Raw genomic sequence first — 21,794 nt, forward strand, 5'->3', positions numbered from 1 at the left:
CGTGATACAAACAAAATTTCTATCATTTTACGCATATTAATATTATTGCTTGCCTCAAAGCATCTTTTTTGTTTATATATTAATCGAAATCTATTGCTGTGCAATGGCCAAAAGTATTCCTCGTCATTGGGTCCAGATAGCCGGCTTACCGAAGTAATTTATCTTGTCTCCTTAACAGAATGATAATAAATAATTTAGATCGTTAATTAAGCGTGAGGCTAGTGGAAATGATTTTTTTTCAGCAATACGGTTTGAGACGTATTTTTGCCGTCATAGGTTATCGGGCGATTGACTTCCAGGTAGAGCGTCTACGCCGTCTACGCTGAAGCCTTCAAGGTCATCGGTATTCACGGGGGAGAAATGGAGCGGTGGCCGAGTTGCGCATGAATAGCATCAACACATAAAAGGGTCCGCTATAGAGTCTCAAACACAATGGCTTCGTTCCCTCCCCGCAGTCTTAGGCCTTCTGCGTCTCAGGAATACAGTTCAGCAGTGGAAGGTGATTTAGATAGAGCCATACAGAGTAAAAACCAAGAGAATATGGCAAAAAATAGGAATGCGTGTAGAAAAATCAAGAATTTATCAATAAAAACTATAAACCTAGAAGAGGAATTGAAAGAGGTCAATTGCTTTGAAAATGGAGAGCGTCAAAGCAATATTGCGCGGAAGTTTAAACGTACGATGCCTTATTAAGAACAAAGACGAAGTTAAAACATCAGTGACCTCAGCCGCACCAACTTCAACCAAGCGGTCTACACATACGGAAAGTTCATAGAGAATCAGTACAAAAAGACTGGAGTGGTAATCGCTCAGAGACATTTAGTGAAAACTCCGGTTGGTTCCAGCATTTAAACGGCAAGCAGGTATTTTCAGTGCGGCGATATCAGGTGAATATGCAAATGTTGATAGCGCAGTCACCGCAACATTTTCTGATGAACTCCAAGCTGTGATTGAAAGTGGCTCCTTTCCCCCTCAACCAGTTTTTAGTGTTGACGAGACGATATTGTTTTGGAAAAGAATGCAATCTCGTTCATTCATTTTCAGGGAAGGAAAACCTGGGTCAGGTTTCAAGGCATTTAAAGACTGTTTCACGTAGCTGCTAATGACTCGGAGGACTTCAAATTAAAATGATTTATCATTCATAAACTCCGCTAGCTATGAAATGGCATTCGAAGTAGCATTTTCCTGTCATTTTGATGAGCGACAAAAGGGCCTGGGTGACACAATAGTTGTTTTTAGACTAGTTTGAAAAATCGTCAATTGCCGGCAACGCATTACGATCCCCTGAGATAGCAGATGTTAGCCCACCCGCACGACAGGAGGGAATTTCAAAAGCACGTAAGAATTTTTTTTAACGTGAATAAAAGTCTTTGAATGCGTGCATACTATCTTTAAAGATGTTTTAAACTATAAATATTTATAGAAATAATGTTTTCTAAGGCTTTTTATGGGAATATAGATGTTTTAGAGGAAATTCAATACCCAAGACCTATCCTACCAGGAACGCATCCCTATCTTCCCAATGATAAAACGCTCTCGTATAACGCAAATTCGTATAGCGCAAAGACCCCGAGGAACGCATCCCTTGCGCTATACGAGACATGGGTGTATTGGAAAAAGATAATTACTACACGATGAATGTAAATTTATGAACAATTAACCTTCCCACTCATATTTAAGGCTAGATTTTCTCATTTTCCTTTGTGGATCCGCATAATCACAAAAAGTTAAACTATGACAAAACAAATGCCAAATGAAATCCATTTTTTGGAATTTTAAGATTTATACACATCTAATGCAATTGGAATGCATTTCCATTAAATTTTAAAAAATGAAAAAAAATTATGTTGCTTTTCTGTCTTGTCTTTCACTATTTAGATTTTAGAAGCCAGAAACTTAATGACTTTGTTTCGTTTATCTCTCCTTATACCTTAAATCAACAAATTTCACCAGCTAGGAATAAAAATATCATCATATAAGCATTGAAAGAAATGTCAGTAAACCTTACCTGAGGAGTAAAGGCAAAGATTCGATCTTGTAAAGAATAGAGTTTACTAGTGCTGAGAATACCAACGTCTTTTGATCTTCTCCCAGTCAAACCAAGCTTTTCATTACGACCTGAAATAAAATCACAAATAAACAAGTAAAAATTTTTAAAATGCAATAAAAACATGTTCAGTTCAAAAAAGTTCTAGGCACTAGGAAAGACTTCACATAGAGAAGACTCCAGACATATACTCCAGGCTATTCTATATTTCATCTCATTTTTACCAACAAAATTTTCCATTGCAATAAAAGTTTCTTGAAACAAGGGATGGGACAATTACCAAAAGCATGAGTGACAATGTACACACTTACCCTGTCCATAAACATAAATTTCATTTTCTAAATTGACCTGGAGGCAATTAGTATTTCATTTTAACAATGAATTATAATACATAAAGAATATACGAGTAAGATTATTTCCAAAAATATAACTTAAATTAGGCACTCAAAAATTTATGGTGAGTATACTGCCAAAAATAGTTTCTTGGCACCAGAAGAATAATAAGAAGCCCATATACAACTTCAAAGGAAGCAATTAAATAAAATATTGAAAGCAAGCATTGGTACAAGATAAGTAACGTCTCTATTCTAATTAGGTGAGAGAATAACTAATATCATTAATTGTAGGATTTAATCATTGTTTATAAGCATCAATATACTCTTACCTAAGTATGTATACAAATGACTCAAAACGCGTGCTGGTTGGACTTCTATTGGGGCAACTTCTGCAATAGTTTGAACCTAGAAATAATAATTGAAATAAAAACAGTTTAAATTTTTTCTCAATTCAGTTCAAGACGGACAAAGTCTCACTAGAACAAAACACAGAGTGATAAGAATCAAATGCACATAGAAAAACCAATTAGAAATGAATGTTGGAAAATACATAGTGATAATTTTATGGGAAATAACTCCCAGTGGAAACAACATGAGAAATTTAAAAAAAAATGTAAACCTAGCTTAACATGAGAGATAAGCCCCAAAAAATTTGAGTAAAGTAAATTTCATGTTATGTGAGTGGTATACTGTGGGTGGTATACTTTACACTTAGGACCCCCTTGGACTTAGACTGACATATCTGGGGTTGCCCAATGGTAAAGGAAACACATAATCAATTTTTCACCTCCTTTCAAGGATAGCTCAAATATCACAATAAAAAAAAGTCTTGAATATTTTCTGATATTCCAGGAAAATAATTTTGAAGCATGCTGATTATATATTTTTTAATAAATGTGAGCTCTTACCCAGTTATGAAGTAAACTGACAAGATAAGTGAATGAGATGGAGAAGTTACAGGGTTTATCTGGCTAATTTTCCACTGTTTCCATCTTTATTTAGTTTCAGGACCAGCAATGGAAATATAATCAGCACAAATATTAGAACAGAAGATTCTCCAGTCTTCTAGATGTGTCATCACCCTCCATTAATTTACATACGTTTACAAAATCCAACACTCGTACTGACGACAGGGTGATTCGAATTTTTTTGGGGGAAATAAGCTTCACTTGCGGCATAAAAACAAAATTTTAACTCATGATGACATAATCTATAAAATTCACTAATTTTCTAAGCTATTTCAATAGCATTTACTACATTGCAAATACTGAGACTTATTGGAATGCACTGCAGTCATCCCCATGCAGTGAACTTATTGAAACCCAATTTAAACACACCCAAAGCGGCAACATAAATCAAGCTCCTATGGGATGCACTGGGGCCTGCTTCATGTCCCTTGATCGATAGAATACTCCATCTCGCGGAATTAGCTTACAAAGCAAGAACTAAAGAAAGAACCTTAAAAACTAAAGAAAGAAGTGATCTATAGTTACATGGAAATCATGCTGCTGAAGTTTCTCCCTAACATAGTTGTCTTCAGCTAATATGACCACTTGAACAACAACATCAGGTTTTTTCTCAGAGCAAAGACGCCTGTTTAATGGATCAAGTTCTCCAGCTGCTAAAAATCCCTGAAAAGAGAAGGAAATAAACATTAAGGAAAGAGGATATATAAACACAACAGTTATAAAATAAATGTGTACAGTAGGTATCTTTATTAAAAAGATACGAGCGGGCTTCCCCCTCTCTTTTCAATACAGGTCCACAGAGGGATAGGCGCATTTCTAATTTTAAAATGTAGAAAAAAAAGGCAGGGTCTTATGTATAAATTTAATTGGAATGTTCATGTACAAATTGAGGTCAGAGGACCTCTTTAAACACAACATTGGAAGTAATTACAATATCCTCTGTTAAGCGCACATGATGACTCATACTTACGTATCAACAGGAGACTTGAATGTGGAATCAGCCACATTTTGATAAAAGTTATTTAAAGAATGCGAGTTATTGTTGCAAATGAACAAATGTATCAGTTTGTGCGCCGCTAACGTCAGGAATATTTACCGGTTTTTGTTTTTTGTTTTGTTTTTTTTTTAATTATTTAAAAACCAATTCTAGGAAACAATAGCAATATTTAGGAAGTAAGATATGCCGTCACATGTTCTCTGATAAATTCTGTGCATTTTGGTACCTCATTTGTAGAGTTTGGTTGCGTATAAGTTGAGAAAAAGGTATCTATACAGTAGAAATAATATAGGAGATTCATTCATTGCAAATGGTCCAAGACAAGCAAACATTAACTAAAATATATTACGTGACAGAATTCCAAAAGTAAATGCACCAACAAGCATGGTTTAAGGTAATGAGCAAAATAAAAAATACATTAATTTACCTCTTGCAATAATTTTCCGATTATATATAAGGATTGGGCCCATAAAAATGGACAACGGCCAACGACATGTCTATCCTGGCTTCCTGGTTCCGCTTTCTCAGCATTGGCTTTAGCAATTGGCACAGCATACAATTCAGGTACTAATCTCATTCCACCATCTTCTTGGCGCACCATTATCTAACAGAGTTAGAGAAAAAAATCAAGAAACACGAATACCAAGTCCAGTGGTGCACAAACTTTTGTAAAATTGAAATAAACAATCTATATTGCATGAAGAACCTCAACTTGCACAATAAGAGTTCACTTATGAAGTTTTCTCAGGCCTTACGCCAGGTCAATGAGTTTATAAACACCAATATTTCTGGGCTCAGTTTGCCATCACCTTGAGGGCACAAAATGACATTTTTCTAACACTTCAATTCAGTTTTTTAATCAATGCTGTTGTATTTGCTGACTGTTACTACCCGTGTATAGCAAGTAAGAGACGACTTTATTAATTAGATAAGGAAATTATAAAATAATAACTGTGTGAGACAGTTTCATTGAAGAGGGGTTTTCTACAATACCATTACAACTGAAAGGCATAACAATACACCAAAACAGGATTACTTTAAGGTACAGATTGAGGCATAAGGCTGTTATGACGGAGCCATGCAGCTCCCTTAAGAAAAGAAAAAAATAAATACAGCACAATACCAAAGTTCACTTCCCTCACATTTCACACCATCTACTCTGTTCATTGAAGGAATACGCTTTTATAAGGACCTCACAAAATGAATGAAACGAATAAAAGAGTTCACAAAGCCAGCAAAGCTAAGGTGGCATGTCAGAGAGGTTGAGTTAGCATATTTGAAATTGGAGAAATAAAGCCCAGCAGTAAAATGGAAAATTCAGTAGTCCACTGGCCTGAAATCAAGTTCCAGAAGTTTGACTGAAGACTTCAACAAAGTTTCCACAAATAATGAGCAATGCCACACTATAAACCATGCAATTTAGAAAGGAAATGGTTGAGCAATTAATCTTAAAGAAATATCACATATGTCTTAAATAAATCCCATGGCAAGGCTGGACACAACATTCATAGAGAAGCAATCATCACCAATCACACATTTCTAAACACAATAATTTTCGACTGATACTTTCTCACATTTCTAACATTTTTCGAAAAACTTTGAACACATGACATCCCACAAAATAATGAGCCAATTACATAGCAGCAAATTATATAGCAATAAAAAATAAAAAATTATAAAAAATACACATTACCTCTTCTAAACTTTCCGTGTATTCTTCCACAGCTTCCTTATTTCCACTAAAACAATAATCAAGTATCAAGTAGCAGAAAAAGAGGGGCCATTCACATTCAATATTTTCAAACATTCGCAACTCCCATGGTTCATAGTAAAGGCGATTAGGATCCTAGAAACACACAAAAAGAATAGATTAGTCGAGTCAATTTCATGAGCACAAACCCCAATCAATTACACGGCATTGTAGATAGTGCATAAGACGGAATGAGAAAATACAAACCTCTTTGGGAGTTTTATAGCCATCTCTTAAGAAACGCTTGCATCCATAACGACCCTGAAGCCTGTCCACTATAGAGGCTCGGGTCAATCGGATTAATTCTGGATCATCAACAGCAAATGCTGGAAAGCTTATCACAGATAGTAAACCACTGTCTAATTCCTTGGAATTCGATTCTCGAGGAAGCATTGACTAGAATAAAAGATAGAGGTGAGAAATTTGAAATTAGCATTTAAGTATAAATACATCAAATAACAATAAGTATTCACCTTAAAGGGTAATATGTGAGATGCTTTGATTGGAATTTACTATACATGCTATATCAATGAGCACTACCAACATTAATTATTTCCAAATGGCTTATTTATCTAATTTTTAAAAAATTACAACAGTGATTGGGTTTGAAAAATAAGGAGACCCATCTTGTTGAGTTTTTCTTTACACCACCGACTTCCTTGGCCATTTGCAATGAAAAATCAACGGCCTTGGCCTATTTTCAGATAATACCTCACATATACATGCCAAGTGGTTCACTGGTTCTCAACTATTCATCTGCCTTGCATGATTCATTGTTTTTCATACTCCTGTGAGAAATTCCTTCCCTCAATGAAAGGTTCTCCCTGAATGGGTACATGAACCAAAACTCTAATGATGCCTCCAACTCAGAAATTTGGGTGGTCACTTTTGGGTTTTTCCTTTTTAACTTGCAATAGAATGGCTCATTACTAGTGATGGGTCGGTTCGATTCCTCGATTCTTCGATTCTCGGCCAAGAACCGGAATCGAAAACGAGTACTTGCCAAGGCGAAAAATCGATTCCGATTCCAGTAGTACTTCAAACAACAAAATAAACGACCGCGTTTCCAACAGTCATTTGAATTTTCGCGCCACGTAATCGTAATAACAAAACACATATCTTCTTGGGATGTGCGAGTACTCAAAAATTCAGGTCGATCGAGTAGTTAGTACTCGACTCGAGCGTTTCGAGTCGCATTACGAATGTTGAGTCGAGTAGTTAAGGTTACAGTGCTTTCGAGGCTAGTAAGTCCAGCAATCTGCCGACAGGAAGCGCTATCATGAAACTCATGTGATAATGCAGTTTTTAAGGTGGTTTGAGCGAGATAGTTCCGAAGTCAAAAAAGCGATTAAATTTTAATAAAATTTACAATTATAAACAGTTATTAAGGCGTTTGACACAATTTCACAATATTTTATGCGGAAAATCTTCGTTTGCGTTACTTATTTTTCTCAGTTATGAACGAACTTTACGTAATTTAAACTTAATCTTGACTTATTTTCAAAGGTACCAACGGTAAATTTAGTAATATCTTACTAAGTTTTCCTAGTATAGTTTTGCCTTAACTCCGACTTGGGGTACGGATTACTGGAATTTTAAATGTTAAAACGTAAAGATGTAATGATTACTCATATTAGAAAACAATTTCGAAGCATTTTATCGAAAGAAATTACATATGCCCAAGAGACGCTCGACTTGGCAACAACGTGAAATTTCTTAGGTTGGTGACACCAGTGACACTTTCAACTAGCCTGGGAACCCGGGAATTCAGAAAAACACGTGACTAGCTGGAAGTAGCTTGAATCGTAGGAAGGGTGCAGAGATTTCGGTGTTGAAATATTTTTGAGAGTCGAGTATTTCTCTAATTTTTTAGTGAGATACGCAAGTATTTCAGCCTTCTCTGCTTTTACGATGAAGCCATCCAGGAGTAAAGACGGAAGGTTTGTGCGGAAGAAGGAGTTTGAGAAGAGGCAGAAAGCTTCTTCCCGGGCGAAGGTGAAGAGGGAATCGTCGCCCAAAATTGAAGCGAATCCACGTTTCACGTTGGAGGGTCGGCGAATCGTGGACGTAAATCTGTTGGCTAAGCAGATGAACTGCGATTCCTGCCTAAAACCTCTTTCCTTTGCAAATATTGAAGGCGAGTTGCGGCGTGGATTAGCTTCCATTTGGACGGTGCGCTGCTCTTTTTGTGAGCAATTGAAAAAAGTTGCTACATCTACGGCAGTGCATTGTGCAAAGTCCTCGTACGCTCAGTACGCAGTGAATTGTAAGGCCGCCATAGGTAAGTGCTCGAGTAAATACCTTAATTCATATTTGGGAATAGAAGAAGTTGATTAGCTGAAAATATATTTTTGTTCCATTTTCAGCTTGCGTCGTGTCAGGTGTTGGGCACGAGCAAATGAATAGGGTTTTGGCAACCCTAAATATTCCGCCTGTCGCTAATTCCACTTGGAAAAGGTACGAGCGATCTGTGGGGCCTGCGGTTGAAGAGACGGCGCGAGAGTCGTGCCAGAAGGCTGTGGAGGAGGAGAAGCTTCTCACTTTGACCTCAACACCGTAAGTTTCATCGTATCAGTTTATTTATGATTATGCTGTTCATATTAGTGTTTTTAGTCCAGCGAAACCAAAATAGAATGTTCATTTTTCAAAAATGTGCCTCTTGTGGTCTCATTTGGTTCTGTCATAGTACTTGGGAATATTTCGGCGGTGTGATTTTTATTTCAATGTACATTACCTTCCAAGAACATTACCAGTAGTGGTCACGTCCAATATATGAACTACAATTGAGGAACTTCAGTGGCTTCTTTTATGATTACTATGTTCAAGTGTAATTTTACCTTTGCTTCACATTATTATTATCACTGTCCTTCGGTATTACTTGTTATCGGTTACTAAGGATGAGGCCATAGTTGAATAAGTGGCTGTTGACTGGAGGGGCTTTTCATCTCAAATCAGGCAGATAGTGCAAAAATCATGTCAGGTGACCATCACTGATTTTCCTAAAAGTTATGTGTGTGAAAGCAGTATCCTTATGATGAAAAATGATCACTTTCTAAGATCTGAACTGAACCATTATAAAGTTATTAACCTTTGAACAATGCAGGGTCAGGCCTCAGGGTAATAAATAAAGAAATACATACCTGCTGAATACAAAGGAACCATGGTTAATGAAATCGTGGTAAATCTTTAATTTTAAATAAAATGCATTCATGCACATTCTGGCATAACTTACAAGTGCCACTGCTTGATTGATCATGGTGATATGCTATCAGGTGATTTGGTTAGAAGTCTATATAACATACATTTTCAATTATAGTATCCATGTCTTAAGCATTTCAGCAATTAAAGACAAACTAATTTCTTCCTGCTTATTATTCCTTAGTCATTGTTCGTTAAAGAGGTCAAAGTAATCAGCACAGCCAATTTACTGGTATGGAACATTGGGTACTTTCAACTGGAAACCTAGGTTAGTTTCCTCTAATGCTCATGCTCAGTGTCTCAACTATTGTTCTATGTAATACTTATTCATTCAAGACTTTCAATGCTTTTAGCGGATCAAAAACTTTCTTGATTACTTAAAGGCATTAACTGACTCCTCCAACAGCTGGGATGGAAAACAGCAGAAAAGGAATGTTTTTCCTATTGTCAATTTTTTTAAAGTCAAGGCTGGATATCCCAAGCACAAACCCTTCTTCATTTCAAATTCCTTATTAAACATTATTGCAAGAAAATGTTCCTATTTGTCGGCATCATCTCCCTGTTGTTCTTGATGCTGCAGTCCTGATTGTGATTGCTTTCTTGAATTTATTATAATTACAACCTGTTTCACTATGGTGATTAATGCTTTTGTTAGACTAACGAGTTCCAAAGTAGCAGAATGTATTTTGGTGTTATAATAACCAATGATAGAGTATAAAAGTCTTACACATAACCAATATTCCTTTCTAATGTTGAATCAGTAACATCATAAGTGAAGTAGATTACCTTCATTGTCATTATACTATTTCCATTCCTTAGTAACAATTCTACCCAGTCACAGAATTCTGAATGTAGTTCTTTGGCTAATATGTGGCATCTCATTCAGTCTACATAATTTATTTCAGTGCCACGACTCTGAGTGAAGAGTCTCCTATGCATGGCAGTGATGGGGCTGAGGTAGATATCATTGCCTCTTATGACTATGGGTGGCAGAAGAGAGGCAATGGGCGGTCATATGACAGTAAATCTGGTTGGTTTCATTATATTTTCTGAGAAATAAATTATGTATTATTTGTCCCTCTATATTAACGATTAAAATTTCTTTTTGCATTTGCAGGGCATGGATCTGTCATTGGATACCGCTCCAAAAAAGTTCTTGCATTTGACGTGTGTACCACTACCTGTGCAATGTGTAGTCAGGGGCATGACAAGAACGATCACGACTGCCGAAAAAATTGGAGTGGCAGCTCCAAAGCTATGGAGCCATATACTGCAGCAAAATTAATATCCTGCAATGAAGATTTTTTGACTGCTGGTGTTCGAGTGACAACTCTCATAGGAGATGGTGACTCCTCAACGCTGGCAGCTGTACAAAGGGAGTCGCAGCACTCTGTACAGAAATGGGCTGATATCAACCATACTAAGAAGCGTTTCTCTTCTTGGCTATATCGAGCTTCTGCAAGTCATCGGCAGCTCTTGGGCAGAAATGTTATACCATATTTGAAGAGATGTTTCTCATATGCTGTGGACCAAAACAGGGGAGATGAAGAGGGAACAAGAAGGGCAATCATTAATATTGCCAATCATGCTTTTGGGGATCACCAAGGGTGTGGAGAGTGGTGTAAAGGGGACACTGACAATTACTCTCACAAAAGTTTGCCCCGTGGGAAACCACTTGAAGGGCGTGCCCTTAAATCAGCCCTAGAAAAGATATTGGAAAGCTTTGCAGCAGAATCTAGTAAAATTGCTCCTGGTGGTTCTTCACAGGCAAATGAGTCTTTCAACCAAATGGTAGCAATAAGGGCTCCTAAGAACCGCCACTATGGTTCATCTGCTGCCTTGAATATAAGAGTGGCTGCTGCTGCCTGCCAGAAGAATTTAGGCCCCAAACATGTTATTGGCATAAACAGGAAGCTGGACCTCTCCCCTGGTAGTCTCACTAAGTCCTATTCCAGCAGAATGGAAGAGAAAATAAAGGCCAAAGTAAGGAGGCAAGTAACAGTCCCTGTGAAGCGACGTAGGTTGTTTCTGAAATCATTGCAGAAGCAAAAGATATCATCACATGAAAGTAGAGAGGGAATATGTTACCAATCTGCTATGGAAGCTGATCTAGGCTGTGCTTTATTAGAGGAGACGACAAGAGAATTGCCACCACCTCTAAATGAGGTGACATTTGTAATTGTGGACATTGAGACCACTGGATTTGCCTCCACTGCAGATATTGTGCAGCTTGCATGTAAAAGTGGGCAATGTGAATTTAATTATTACATGATGCCCAGCAAAACATTTCATCCAATTGCAGCAGAGAAGACAGGGTTAAGGGTTGTTAATGGAGAACTTTTCCTATACAACCAGAGAGTTGAAACAACCCCTCCAAGGGTTGTTGGTGAGAAATTCATCAGTTTCTTATCCAGTTTTGAGTCAAGGGTGGTGTTAGTTGGGCACAACATTGTCCGATTTGATGCTCCTCGCATTTTATCATGCCTGCAGAAGTTGGACCTGAGCGACGATCTTTTGAAAAGTGTGTATGGGGTTACTGACTCATTGAAGCTCATTAGTCAGGGTAGTTGCAGAAAACTTGAAGAGCTTGCATCAGTATACCTGCAAGGGGAGGAATGGCAACGAATAAAGAGTGGAACCCATAATGCAATGATTGATTGCCAATTACTAGATGGACTCATAAGACATTTTGAGATAAGTAATGAAGTACTCCTTACTAATTCTTTATCTTTACAGGAACTGAATAACAGGAAATTGCAAGCTGTAAGGAAGGCGCAGAAGGTGGCAACATTACAAACCCTAGGGAGAGTTATTTCAAGCTCAATGATTTCCAAAATGGCCACAGCTGGTATTGATTTGGAGAAGCTGGTGGAAATATTCAATATATCTGGTACTGAGGGAATTAGATTACTCTTAGGTGAGAGTATCAATGGGAAGCCACGAGTTACGACCAGAAGGAGAATAATTCAGGCTATTAGTGAACACCTAGAGGAGTTGAGAAAGCTTGAATAAAAAGGGTAAGACTGGCATTATCTTATGCTTAATGTGTAGCATAATTTAAATGTATATGGTAGAAATGGTTGTAACATAAAGTCTAATAGAGATTTTTAAAAACTTTTTTCAGATTCCCCCCACATCGTCTGGTTTGTGATGACAGATGTCTCCCCAGTGTTTAAACCAGTATCTTCAGGTTTACTGTATGGGTATTAAGGTTTGCCTGATATAACATTGGGCAATCTATCCATGTATTTCTTTTGGGTGATTCTCTTTTATTCTGGTTAATGCATCAACGCCTTTGGGTAAGATTGACTCTAGATATTTCCTCCTGAATTGTTAGTGGGATTTTGTCCATAGGTCTGATCAATGTCTTTGCACACTTTGATGGGCAAGAAAATTATGCTATTCCATTGTTACAAGGGTAGCAAGGATTTCATTGGTAATTCATGGTACCCTGACATTACCATTGCTCAATTTTGAGCATTTCTCCCGGAGTTTAGCCCACGGAGTAAGTTTTGTGAGTGATTGTGTGTTTGAGTGATTGTGTGGGTGAGTGATGTGTGTTGTTATTACTATGAGTGATTGTGTGTTGTTATTACAATGAGTGGTTGTGTGTTTGTTTACTCAACGGAAGCAGCCTTAGTTAGGCCCCCAAACCCTTACAAAGGTTCCTTCAGAGTTGAGCGAGTGATTGTGAAGGGTTTCCGGTGGAGAGGCTGGGGTTTGGTCACTGCTGAGAATCTTCCCATTCCAGCATACCAACACAGTATTTTGTTTGTACCTGCGATGAGGTCCCCTCCTGTGAGAGCTGTCACTCAAAAAATCTTCATCGCAGGATATTAATTTTGCTGCAGTATGTGGCTCCATAGCTTTTGAGCTGCCACTCCAATGTTTTTGACAGCCAGGATGGCCCTTTTTTGCTTCTGTCTACACATGGCATAGGTAGGGCTGAATACTAACAAAGAAATTATTCTTTGTCTTATTAACCTCTGCCCATTTCTGCAGAATGTACTGTGTCACCCTGAACAGAATTTTTGTAACTGAATTAATGGACAAAATCCCACTAGGCTGGAATTCTGAGGAAACAGTCATCACAAACTAGATTGAAACTTGGAGCACATACGTGGTGGGAGGACTCCATATTAATAATGAAAGACACTTAGTTTCTTCCACAGGTTAAATTTTTTTCTATTTTATTACCAGTTTCATCTATAATATCATTATCAAATACTAATGGTGTAGTAGCTGAAACCGGTAATAAAATAGAAAAAAGATTTTTATTAGCCTGTTGAAGAAACAAAGTATCTTTCATTATTAAATATTATTTTTTTCTGTTTCTTGACCTTATTTAATATATAATATGGTTTTTCCTGGAGTATAGGTCATATATACAAAAGTTAGCAGCCAACGTTTCGATTTATTTTCTTAAATCATCTTCAGGGCTATGTTAGAAAAATTGTGAAACAGTATAAAATACAGAGAGTAAGACTAATAAGACTTATTCTCTGTATTTTATACTGCTTCACAATTTTTCTAACATAGCCCTGAAGATGATTTAAGAAAATAAATCGAAACGTTGTTGGCTGCTAACTTTTGTATAAATGACCTATACTCCAGGAAAAATCATATTTCATTATTAATCACATGCTAGCTTGAATAATAAAATTGTTGAAAAATATCTCATGGAGAGAAGCAAAGTATGTAGTAGCCAATTTAATGTATCTTGTGAGCCCTGGCTATCCTATCTTATGTTCTTGGCCAACACTTTGTGAAAATGAAATGTATATTGCTAAATTTATGTGACATTGTATGTAGAGTGGTTTTCTAAAAAATATTTTGTAATTTTTGTTATGTAATAATAATGAATATGTATACCAAGAGTGTAGTCATATTTCACTTTCTGTCTACTTCCTTCCTACGCACCCAAAATTGGTAACTAAGTGCATACATTTCCAAAATAGGGCCTTGAGATGAAAAGCAGAACGTTGAAATCGTATCCAGTTTAACTAAAGGTAAGGGGGCACTACAATAGGCATAGAGATGAATGGCAAGCTTAATTTAGAATAGTTTTATGATCATGGTGGATATTTTAGCTTTGACTTAGTATTTTTGTAATGATGTAAGCAAAAGTATATTTGGTGTGAAGTTCTTGTTCCTAAGGGATTGTTGTAAGGAAATTGCAAGATGAACATCCTTTGAGACCCCATAATACTATTAATGGTAGATTAATTTATACGTCGGTTATGCGTTATCTAAAGATTGGATTCATTGAATTGTTGGTAGTGAATTCAGCATTCATGACGTGAAAGTCTACAGTTATTGGAGCAAGAACTTCCCATCGGGGCAAGTCTTGTAATTTTGCACTACGTGGAAGGAAAGTTATTTAAAGTCGATGCCAAGCAATGCTAATATTTCGGAGGGCTGGTTATACATTAATTTTTTAGAAAGGTTCCTCAATTTCGGTTAAGGCAACAAGTTTAGTAGGTTTTATGCATTGTAAGATGAATTCTGATTTCCCTGGGGGAGATGATTCAAAAACATTTTTCCGTATACGTAATGTGCTGTTGTTTAACTTGCGTGTAAACGCATGACTACATTCGTATCTCGCTAATAATTATGTCCGTTCATTTTCATGTAAGGTTCGGACTGCGTTGGCTTAAATATATGAAAATTACCTGAAGATAACAACCTGCTCACGGTGTTCAATAGGTTTCCCGCACGGCTCATACCTGTAAGATGGTTTGAACCACTCGCTTTCGTCACAGATGGCAAGTTCATTAATGCGGATGGAGAATCTTACTTTGACAATTAAATACGCAGAAAACTGAAGTGTGCGTCAAATCGGTTACATCCTTCCACCAAATCATATTTATATACACATAAGAAATCTCTTCACTCGAAGTTTACAGCAACCCAAATAGTATCAGGAATCGCGAATCTCATGATTCACTTCCAAATGTCCACCACGAAGTAGTTTTTGTACATGGAATTTACTGCGACAATATGGAAAATCAGTAAACTAAACTCGTACGCAATCAATTATCTCCATTTATGTTTATTTCTGGTATGCTGTCGTCTGCGATCATGTTTGCTTACATTTAATCTTATGCGGCGTTGCCAAACCGAATCTTTCGGCATCCGGTCGTCTGCAGGAAATGCCTGTTCGACGAAAAGTTTTTTTCAAATATTTTAATTATACTACCGGTGACCTATGAATTTAATGTGACCAAAAATTCATAAATGAAGTTAACTACACTCAGTTAGTTTTTTGTCGATTTCTATGTACGAGAAATAATTCTATTTAAATAAATTCTGCCGTCGAAGCGCATGCCTCCCATCTATGCCATGTAAATCAGCTTCTCTTTACTCACAAATATCTCTGAATTTAGCCCGGTAAGGGGTGTATATTATGATATCATTGGAAAGAGCAAGACTTTTTCTTTGCATTGAGATAGAAATCTCAGAATTCTATAATGATTGATTTTTCGCTCAAACTACCTTAAAGCCGATAAGTCATTCTAATGCCTTGGCCTGGTAGTTTCAGCTTGCCGAATACACTATAGTTGTCGACGTGGGCGCCGAATACCTTTACGCCAGCCGCGGCGGCCGATCGTCTTCCTACCCGGAGCACACTGGTCTGAAATCGGAAAAAGCTGGAATAAAGTCCAAAATGACCTTTTTGGGGATAGAGACTTGAAACTCAGCATAAATACTCATACATCATTACCAAATATTGCTTTATATGCCATTTCACATAAATACGAACCTTTAGTGAGATACAGAGGCCCAAGCATGACCAATTTTTCAATGCCACGCGAGATATCGTTTTTCCTCAAAAAATCTTTGAATTTATCCAAGTGGTTTTGCGTTGGTGTGAGTTTTATGGAATATAAAACGCAATATTCCTTTGATCTGGTGCTTTGCCTATACTTTCAATGACTTTCGAAGATTTTGGCTCTCATCTGTCGGGTTTTACAACGCAAAATGGCCGACCCGTTTTTCACGTGAAATTTGACATAAAGTAGACATTATCTTTCGTTTACGAAAAATATAACTCGGAAAATTTGTACCACAATATAAAGTAGAGATTTATAAAGAGTACTAATAAGAAATCTTGAAAAAAAAGTTTGCGACGAAGGAAATAAGAGCGATTTTTCAATCGCGCGTCAAGGCTGAGCTACACGTTGCGGAACTTTAAGGCTCGGTAACTGAGGCCGATTTTTCAAGTTTTTTAAAACATTAGTCTTGAAAATCGTCATTTAAAGCATAGATAATCGTCTTTATAGACTTAAAACACTAAACTGAGGATGTTAAAAAGGATTATATATAGATCGACTTGACAATTTAGCGCATTACTCGAGTGAAAATACTAAGGATTGGGTATTTTTTGGAACCATCCCACGCATAAGAAATATGCCTCGGGTATTGAAGTAAAGTGAAGAGATTAAGTCAGCATGCTTAAGAGAGAGAAAAAAGAACTATTTCCGTGAAAGGCAACAACCGATACCCTTTTTCCTTTTCCACCTTCGCCGAGGTGAGTCGCGCGGTAGGGGGAGTTTTCACACCACAAGGCTCTTTTAGCCTTTTTTATTACTGCGACCGTCCGATGTGATATTCATTTGTAGCGTTTAGTTTCTTTATTGAACTTAAAAAAAGCAAGAGATTTTAAGGTTGATTAAATGACGTGAGAAGTATAGCATTTTTTTTGGCTCTACAAAACTAAAGTTTAGTTCTATAGTTGTTCGCTTCGACCACTTGAATTCCATGAAGATTCAAGATCCAAAAAATCGTTGATATAATTTTTAATAAAAATTCCAAAGTCTCCGAAATCTTGCAATTTTGGTGGGAAAGTACTTGCCCAATAACACACATGTGTAGCAAAAGGCAATTTTCAGGCAGGCAGTAATACTGTAACATGGAGACGTCAAAACCTGCTGGCTGAGCATGTAGAATAATTGGTTTTTCTGCTTGAGAATTTGAAAGGGCCAAATATTACATGATTCATATACGTAGTATGTAATCTTTATTACAGCTATGAAAATTTCTGTACTCAGGTATGTTCTGTTTTGAAATTAAGCTATTAAATTTTAATTACATAGTGATTATTTGAAAGATGCTTTTGTCAACTGACTCTTTCACAGAGTAATATTTTTAGAAGTGGTTTTCTTGTTGCCTGGAATTAAGTGATATTTTTCTTGGAGCCTATGGCATCAGAATCGATGGAATCGGTATCGGTAGAACCGGAATCGAAATGTCAGAATCGGAATCGATAAAATTTTGGAATCGACCCATCACTACTCATTACTTATCTCTTTCTTCGTCCAATTTCTTTTAATATACATATTACATTGCAGAGCTGATTGAAATACCCCATTATCCACATACGTAGGATAGGTGTGCTATATAAGATGAATGGGATTTAAACGAAAAGTTAGTTTACATCACCAGTCCATACTGTTGCACAGAACATACTCAAAAGACCTGAGGGGAACTATTTACCTCCAAAACAGCTTGACACTTCTGAGCTTCATCGGCAAGAACATGTATGACAGAGGACGGTCCACCCCGAGCACCAAAGAGATCAAGCTCATTCATTGCTTCCAGAGCAGCCTTAGCCATTCCAATGGAGCTTGCATTCAGTTCTGGAAGACCATGGTTTGTTTTATCTCCACGTTCCCATATACCATAATCCTGCAGAGGAAGCCAAACAAATCCTATAATTTCCAATGGGTATGATACATACAACAAGTAGAGTTATGGATGCAAAATAATTACTTACAGGGGTACAATAAGCTGATTCAATATAGAAAACGAGGTTCTGGACAAATGACACCTCATCCAAGCTAAAAATGATTTGCAGACCTAAAAGATAAGAGAATAATGAATCATTTCAATGGCATTATGAGATGTCATTATAAGATATGCATAAAATTATTATTTAAAAGGGAAAATAGAAACAGAAAATAAACTTAGAATATGTCCACGAATCTCCTGAACTATACCCAATCTAGGATTTTTATTAAACCTGGCTGACCAAAATCTTCTTGACCTTGTGATTTGAATGATTAATATGTATATGTATTTGACATTTTTCACTCTTCCAAAAGAATGGCAATTAGAAGTTCCCTAATATAGCTTTTTTAAGATTTATTTTCCAGTAGAAATCAATAACTACATTCTAACCTGCTCATTTCCCTAACAATGATATATAAAATAAATAAGCATGAAAACTTGTCTGAATAATTTAACTCGATCCATTTCCTGTTATTTCAAATAGGCATCCTTAAATGACTAACGAAAAACGATGCATGTATTATCAAATAACATAATCTAACAAAACCATACATCTAGTATTTTTGCTTACACTTCTACAGATATGGTTATAACATGAAACAAATATTCCAGTATTTTAAGGAAATGCACACGATAAAAATATTGACCCCAAAAAAACATTGACAATTTTACAAGAATTATTGGCCTATTCCCTGCCTCAGGGAATCTAGTCCAATGATGGATCCGGGGAAAAGAGAAATTTACCCCTAAAGCCAAAATAATAAGTTTTTTGCCAGAGATAATAATTAAACACTTTGAAACCAAATGCCTTCTGCTGATAAGACGCTGTATTTACTACCATGTGGATGCCTTCTATAAGGAACAAAAAAATAATAGAAACACATATTTAGTCATACAGTGCAGAAATAAAACTACATTTAACACCAATATGCCGCAGAGGATTTATGGAGGCTGGAATGGCTATAGCCCCCCTAATTGGATGGAAGCTAACACTAGAAAATAATGGAAACTTTTGAAGAGAAACACTGCACTAACTTCCAAAACTCTAAGTCCCACATTTAATCAATACAGTGAGTAATAATTTGAAGAGAGTTCTATTTGGTAAAAATAAAAGGCATTTGGTTAAATCATCAGAAACATTCAAGAGCCTTGGTGCTAACCTGTGGCCATGACTGTAGCCAGAAAATTCTTTTGGGAGGAGTTCATGTGGAAGAGGAATGCATTTTGAGGGTGGGAGGTTCATTTGGGGAGAGTGTAGCTTAGGCCATATGTATATGCCAAATATTTCGATGGTTTGAATCCCAGGCTCGCTTAGGCTTTGCCTCTCTTTTAGAAGGGGACTAAAATTGGAAAGGATTGAGGCAAGGGTCAGACCCTTTTTTGTTTTTTTACATATTTTGTCGAGGAATAACTATAAATAAGATTTAAGTCATCACGAATTTTTCCATTGGGATTATAATTTGTATCTTAGTATTTATTTTTTTTCATTTGTCAATGCAATAACCATGACAAATCCACTTGGGTCACCATGGGTCAGAAAAATTTGGAATGGGAGAATCTCGTAGTGTAATTGGGGTAGTGCCAGATACCACTGCCAAAAACTAGGATTTACCATTGCTATAGAATGGGAGAACCAGAAACATAGACTTTGGCAGTAAAAATCATTAGCATCAGAGGCTTTCGGGAGCAGCTGGGTATTACTCTTAGTCCAGCAAGCTTTTGCAGCCATTGCAGGTCGCATAATCAGGTGATGAATAGCATCATCTATTCATCGCCTGATGACACAACCTGCAATGGGAAAGCTTCCTTGATAAATTGTGATAAACAGCTTCCCGAAAGCCAATGATACTAAAAGGAGAACCAACCAAGGACAAGGAATCAAGGGGTGGAGAAGAAATGATCGCAGATGATATTACAATCACCACAAGCAATGATGAAGGCTTAGGGGTCTCAATGACCAAAATTGAAAAAGGGTTTTTAGCAATACAACATGTGAGTAAATAGGAAGAATACCAAGATGTTTATTTACAGAAGAGAAAAAACTGTGGCTGACATTTGCCTCAAAGATGACAGATCGGAGCAAGTGGAGTCATTTGCCCATCTTGAAAGTGCCATTACCTGCGAGAGTACAAGCACGACAGATATCAAGCATTGCATAGCCCAAGCTAAGGTGGCATTCATGGCAAAGAGGCTGCTACTATGCTCGAAGAGAAGCAGTAGCGGATACAGAAAAAACTCGAGGGGTGCAAAAGATATCTTGAGTTACCTTTACTTTTAACCTAATAAAAAAATAATCAAGTTTGATTGAAATCCTAATTCAATATAATCAAAATTTTAATTAAATTTATTACACACACATACACGACGATGCCATCGTATGAAATAAAAAAGTTTATAATTGTGGTACTGCAATGGCAATATGGGCCGGCCCACCAGGGGGGGGGGGGGGGCACGCGCCCCCCATCTGTATTCGCCACTCTTCAGAAGCTGGGGGCCATAGGGAAAAATATATCAGCAAAGAATATATGCTCTCAAGACATGGTGCTACAGAAGGACGCTGAACATGAAATGGACTCTCAGGGAGATAAATGAGGAGGTATAGAGAAGAAATGGAGGAGAAAGGACTCTATGGACCACTGAATGCAAAAGATGAACACCGTGCATTGGCCATGTAAAGAGACAAGGTAGTTAGGTGGGAAACGTAATAAAAGGAAAATTTGACGGAAAAGTCCCAATGTGAAGAACAAGGGCCACATACCTTGGACAGCTGAAGAAGGATATGGGGAAAAAGAGCCTCTGGGAGGTATAAGAACTAGATGGAGGGCTGCAGTATTCTGAACTTAGGATTTCATTGCTATGTAAAGCAGTAGCTTAACTATTTGGGGAGGGATGAGGGGATAGATCCCCCCCCCCCAAAGCCACAGAGAATATAATAGTATACTAATGTTTTCCCTGCTTCAATGATTTCCCGGAGAATTATGAGTAAAACCCAAATTTCAAAAGCCAAAATGATGTAAAATACACTTCCAGGCATGTCATTTTTCAAATATTTTCCTGTTGCCTGGGAGGAGGGATCGCCCCCTCAGACCCCTCCATCCCACCAAAGCATATAAGGTAAATGCACCAATGCCTGACCCATTAAGGTTTTTTCCTTGCATTTATATCCCTACAGGAACAATTTCAATTCATGTTCAATTCATTTTAAAATTAGTAATAGGTTTGATACTTCTTCTTTAAGACTGCGTTTTTGTTGAACGTGTAAATTTAAAAAATATATTATTTTTACTTTTTACAAAATGGGCTTGAAATGCTCCTATTCCTGACCCTCAAAATTCTCGGTGCTCTTAAACCTGACCCCTGATGTTCTTGTAGCTGACCCTTTGGTTATTTTCCTGGAAAGCTATTGCTAAAAAAATGTAATTCACTTTACACTTAGGTTACAGGTATTAAAAATAATTAACACACATTATCAAAGGTAAAGATATATATATTTTGACTCTCTAAGCTTCAAAGTTATATATGAGTGATGATATTTACTTAAAGTTCTTTATTAGACAGTTTAGCTTTGAATTGCTTCACTTCAGGGACTAAACAAACACCCCTAGAATTTACAGCTGAGGGAGGGTTTATCTTACCTAAAACACTATTATTATCATACCAAATCACATCCTTTTTCTCTGGCCAACGCCAACCTGATGGCCCACTCATA

General features: G+C 37.0%; 2 protein-coding genes across 9 annotated transcripts in view; one reads left to right on the plus strand and one right to left on the minus strand.

Annotated features, from left to right (window-relative positions):
• Nucleotides 1-21,794, minus strand: part of LOC124162210 (probable phosphorylase b kinase regulatory subunit alpha) — a 76,835-nt gene that overhangs the window by 51,051 nt on the left and 3,990 nt on the right. For all 7 annotated transcript variants that reach the window (XM_046538659.1, XM_046538663.1, XM_046538661.1 and 4 more), the window contains exons 4-11: nucleotides 18,072-18,154; nucleotides 17,792-17,983; nucleotides 6,305-6,493; nucleotides 6,041-6,193; nucleotides 4,775-4,951; nucleotides 3,876-4,013; nucleotides 2,712-2,787; nucleotides 2,009-2,118 (exon numbers count right to left, since the gene is read on the minus strand). In XM_046538659.1, coding sequence (XP_046394615.1) covers nucleotides 2,009-2,118; nucleotides 2,712-2,787; nucleotides 3,876-4,013; nucleotides 4,775-4,951; nucleotides 6,041-6,193; nucleotides 6,305-6,493; nucleotides 17,792-17,983; nucleotides 18,072-18,154 — 1,118 coding nt within the window. The remainder of the gene's footprint in view (nucleotides 1-2,008; nucleotides 2,119-2,711; nucleotides 2,788-3,875; nucleotides 4,014-4,774; nucleotides 4,952-6,040; nucleotides 6,194-6,304; nucleotides 6,494-17,791; nucleotides 17,984-18,071; nucleotides 18,155-21,794) is intronic.
• Nucleotides 7,724-13,100, plus strand: LOC124162211. Of its 2 annotated transcripts, none has more exons than XM_046538667.1 (5): nucleotides 7,724-8,378; nucleotides 8,464-8,653; nucleotides 10,201-10,325; nucleotides 10,413-12,312; nucleotides 12,397-13,100. In XM_046538667.1, exons 1-4 carry the CDS (start codon nucleotides 8,009-8,011, stop codon nucleotides 12,305-12,307), a joined length of 2,580 nt encoding a protein of 859 aa, XP_046394623.1. In that variant the 5' UTR covers nucleotides 7,724-8,008; the 3' UTR covers nucleotides 12,308-12,312; nucleotides 12,397-13,100. The 2 variants fall into 2 exon arrangements, with proteins under 2 accessions (XP_046394623.1, XP_046394622.1); XM_046538666.1 differs by having other exon boundaries at nucleotides 12,420-13,100.

Source organism: Ischnura elegans, chromosome 7, assembly GCF_921293095.1.
Source record: "Ischnura elegans chromosome 7, ioIscEleg1.1, whole genome shotgun sequence".
NCBI classification, from domain to species: Eukaryota; Metazoa; Arthropoda; class Insecta; order Odonata; family Coenagrionidae; genus Ischnura; species Ischnura elegans.

Coding starts and splice junctions, on each gene's coding strand:
- LOC124162211 (XM_046538667.1), top strand. CDS start 8,009: ATGAAGCCATCCAGGAGTAAAGACGGAAGGTTTGTGCGGAAGAAGGAG. Junction 8,379..8,463: donor GAATTGTAAGGCCGCCATAG/GTAAGTGCTCGA, acceptor TTCCATTTTCAG/CTTGCGTCGTGTCAGGTGTT. Junction 10,326..10,412: donor GTCATATGACAGTAAATCTG/GTTGGTTTCATT, acceptor TTGCATTTGCAG/GGCATGGATCTGTCATTGGA.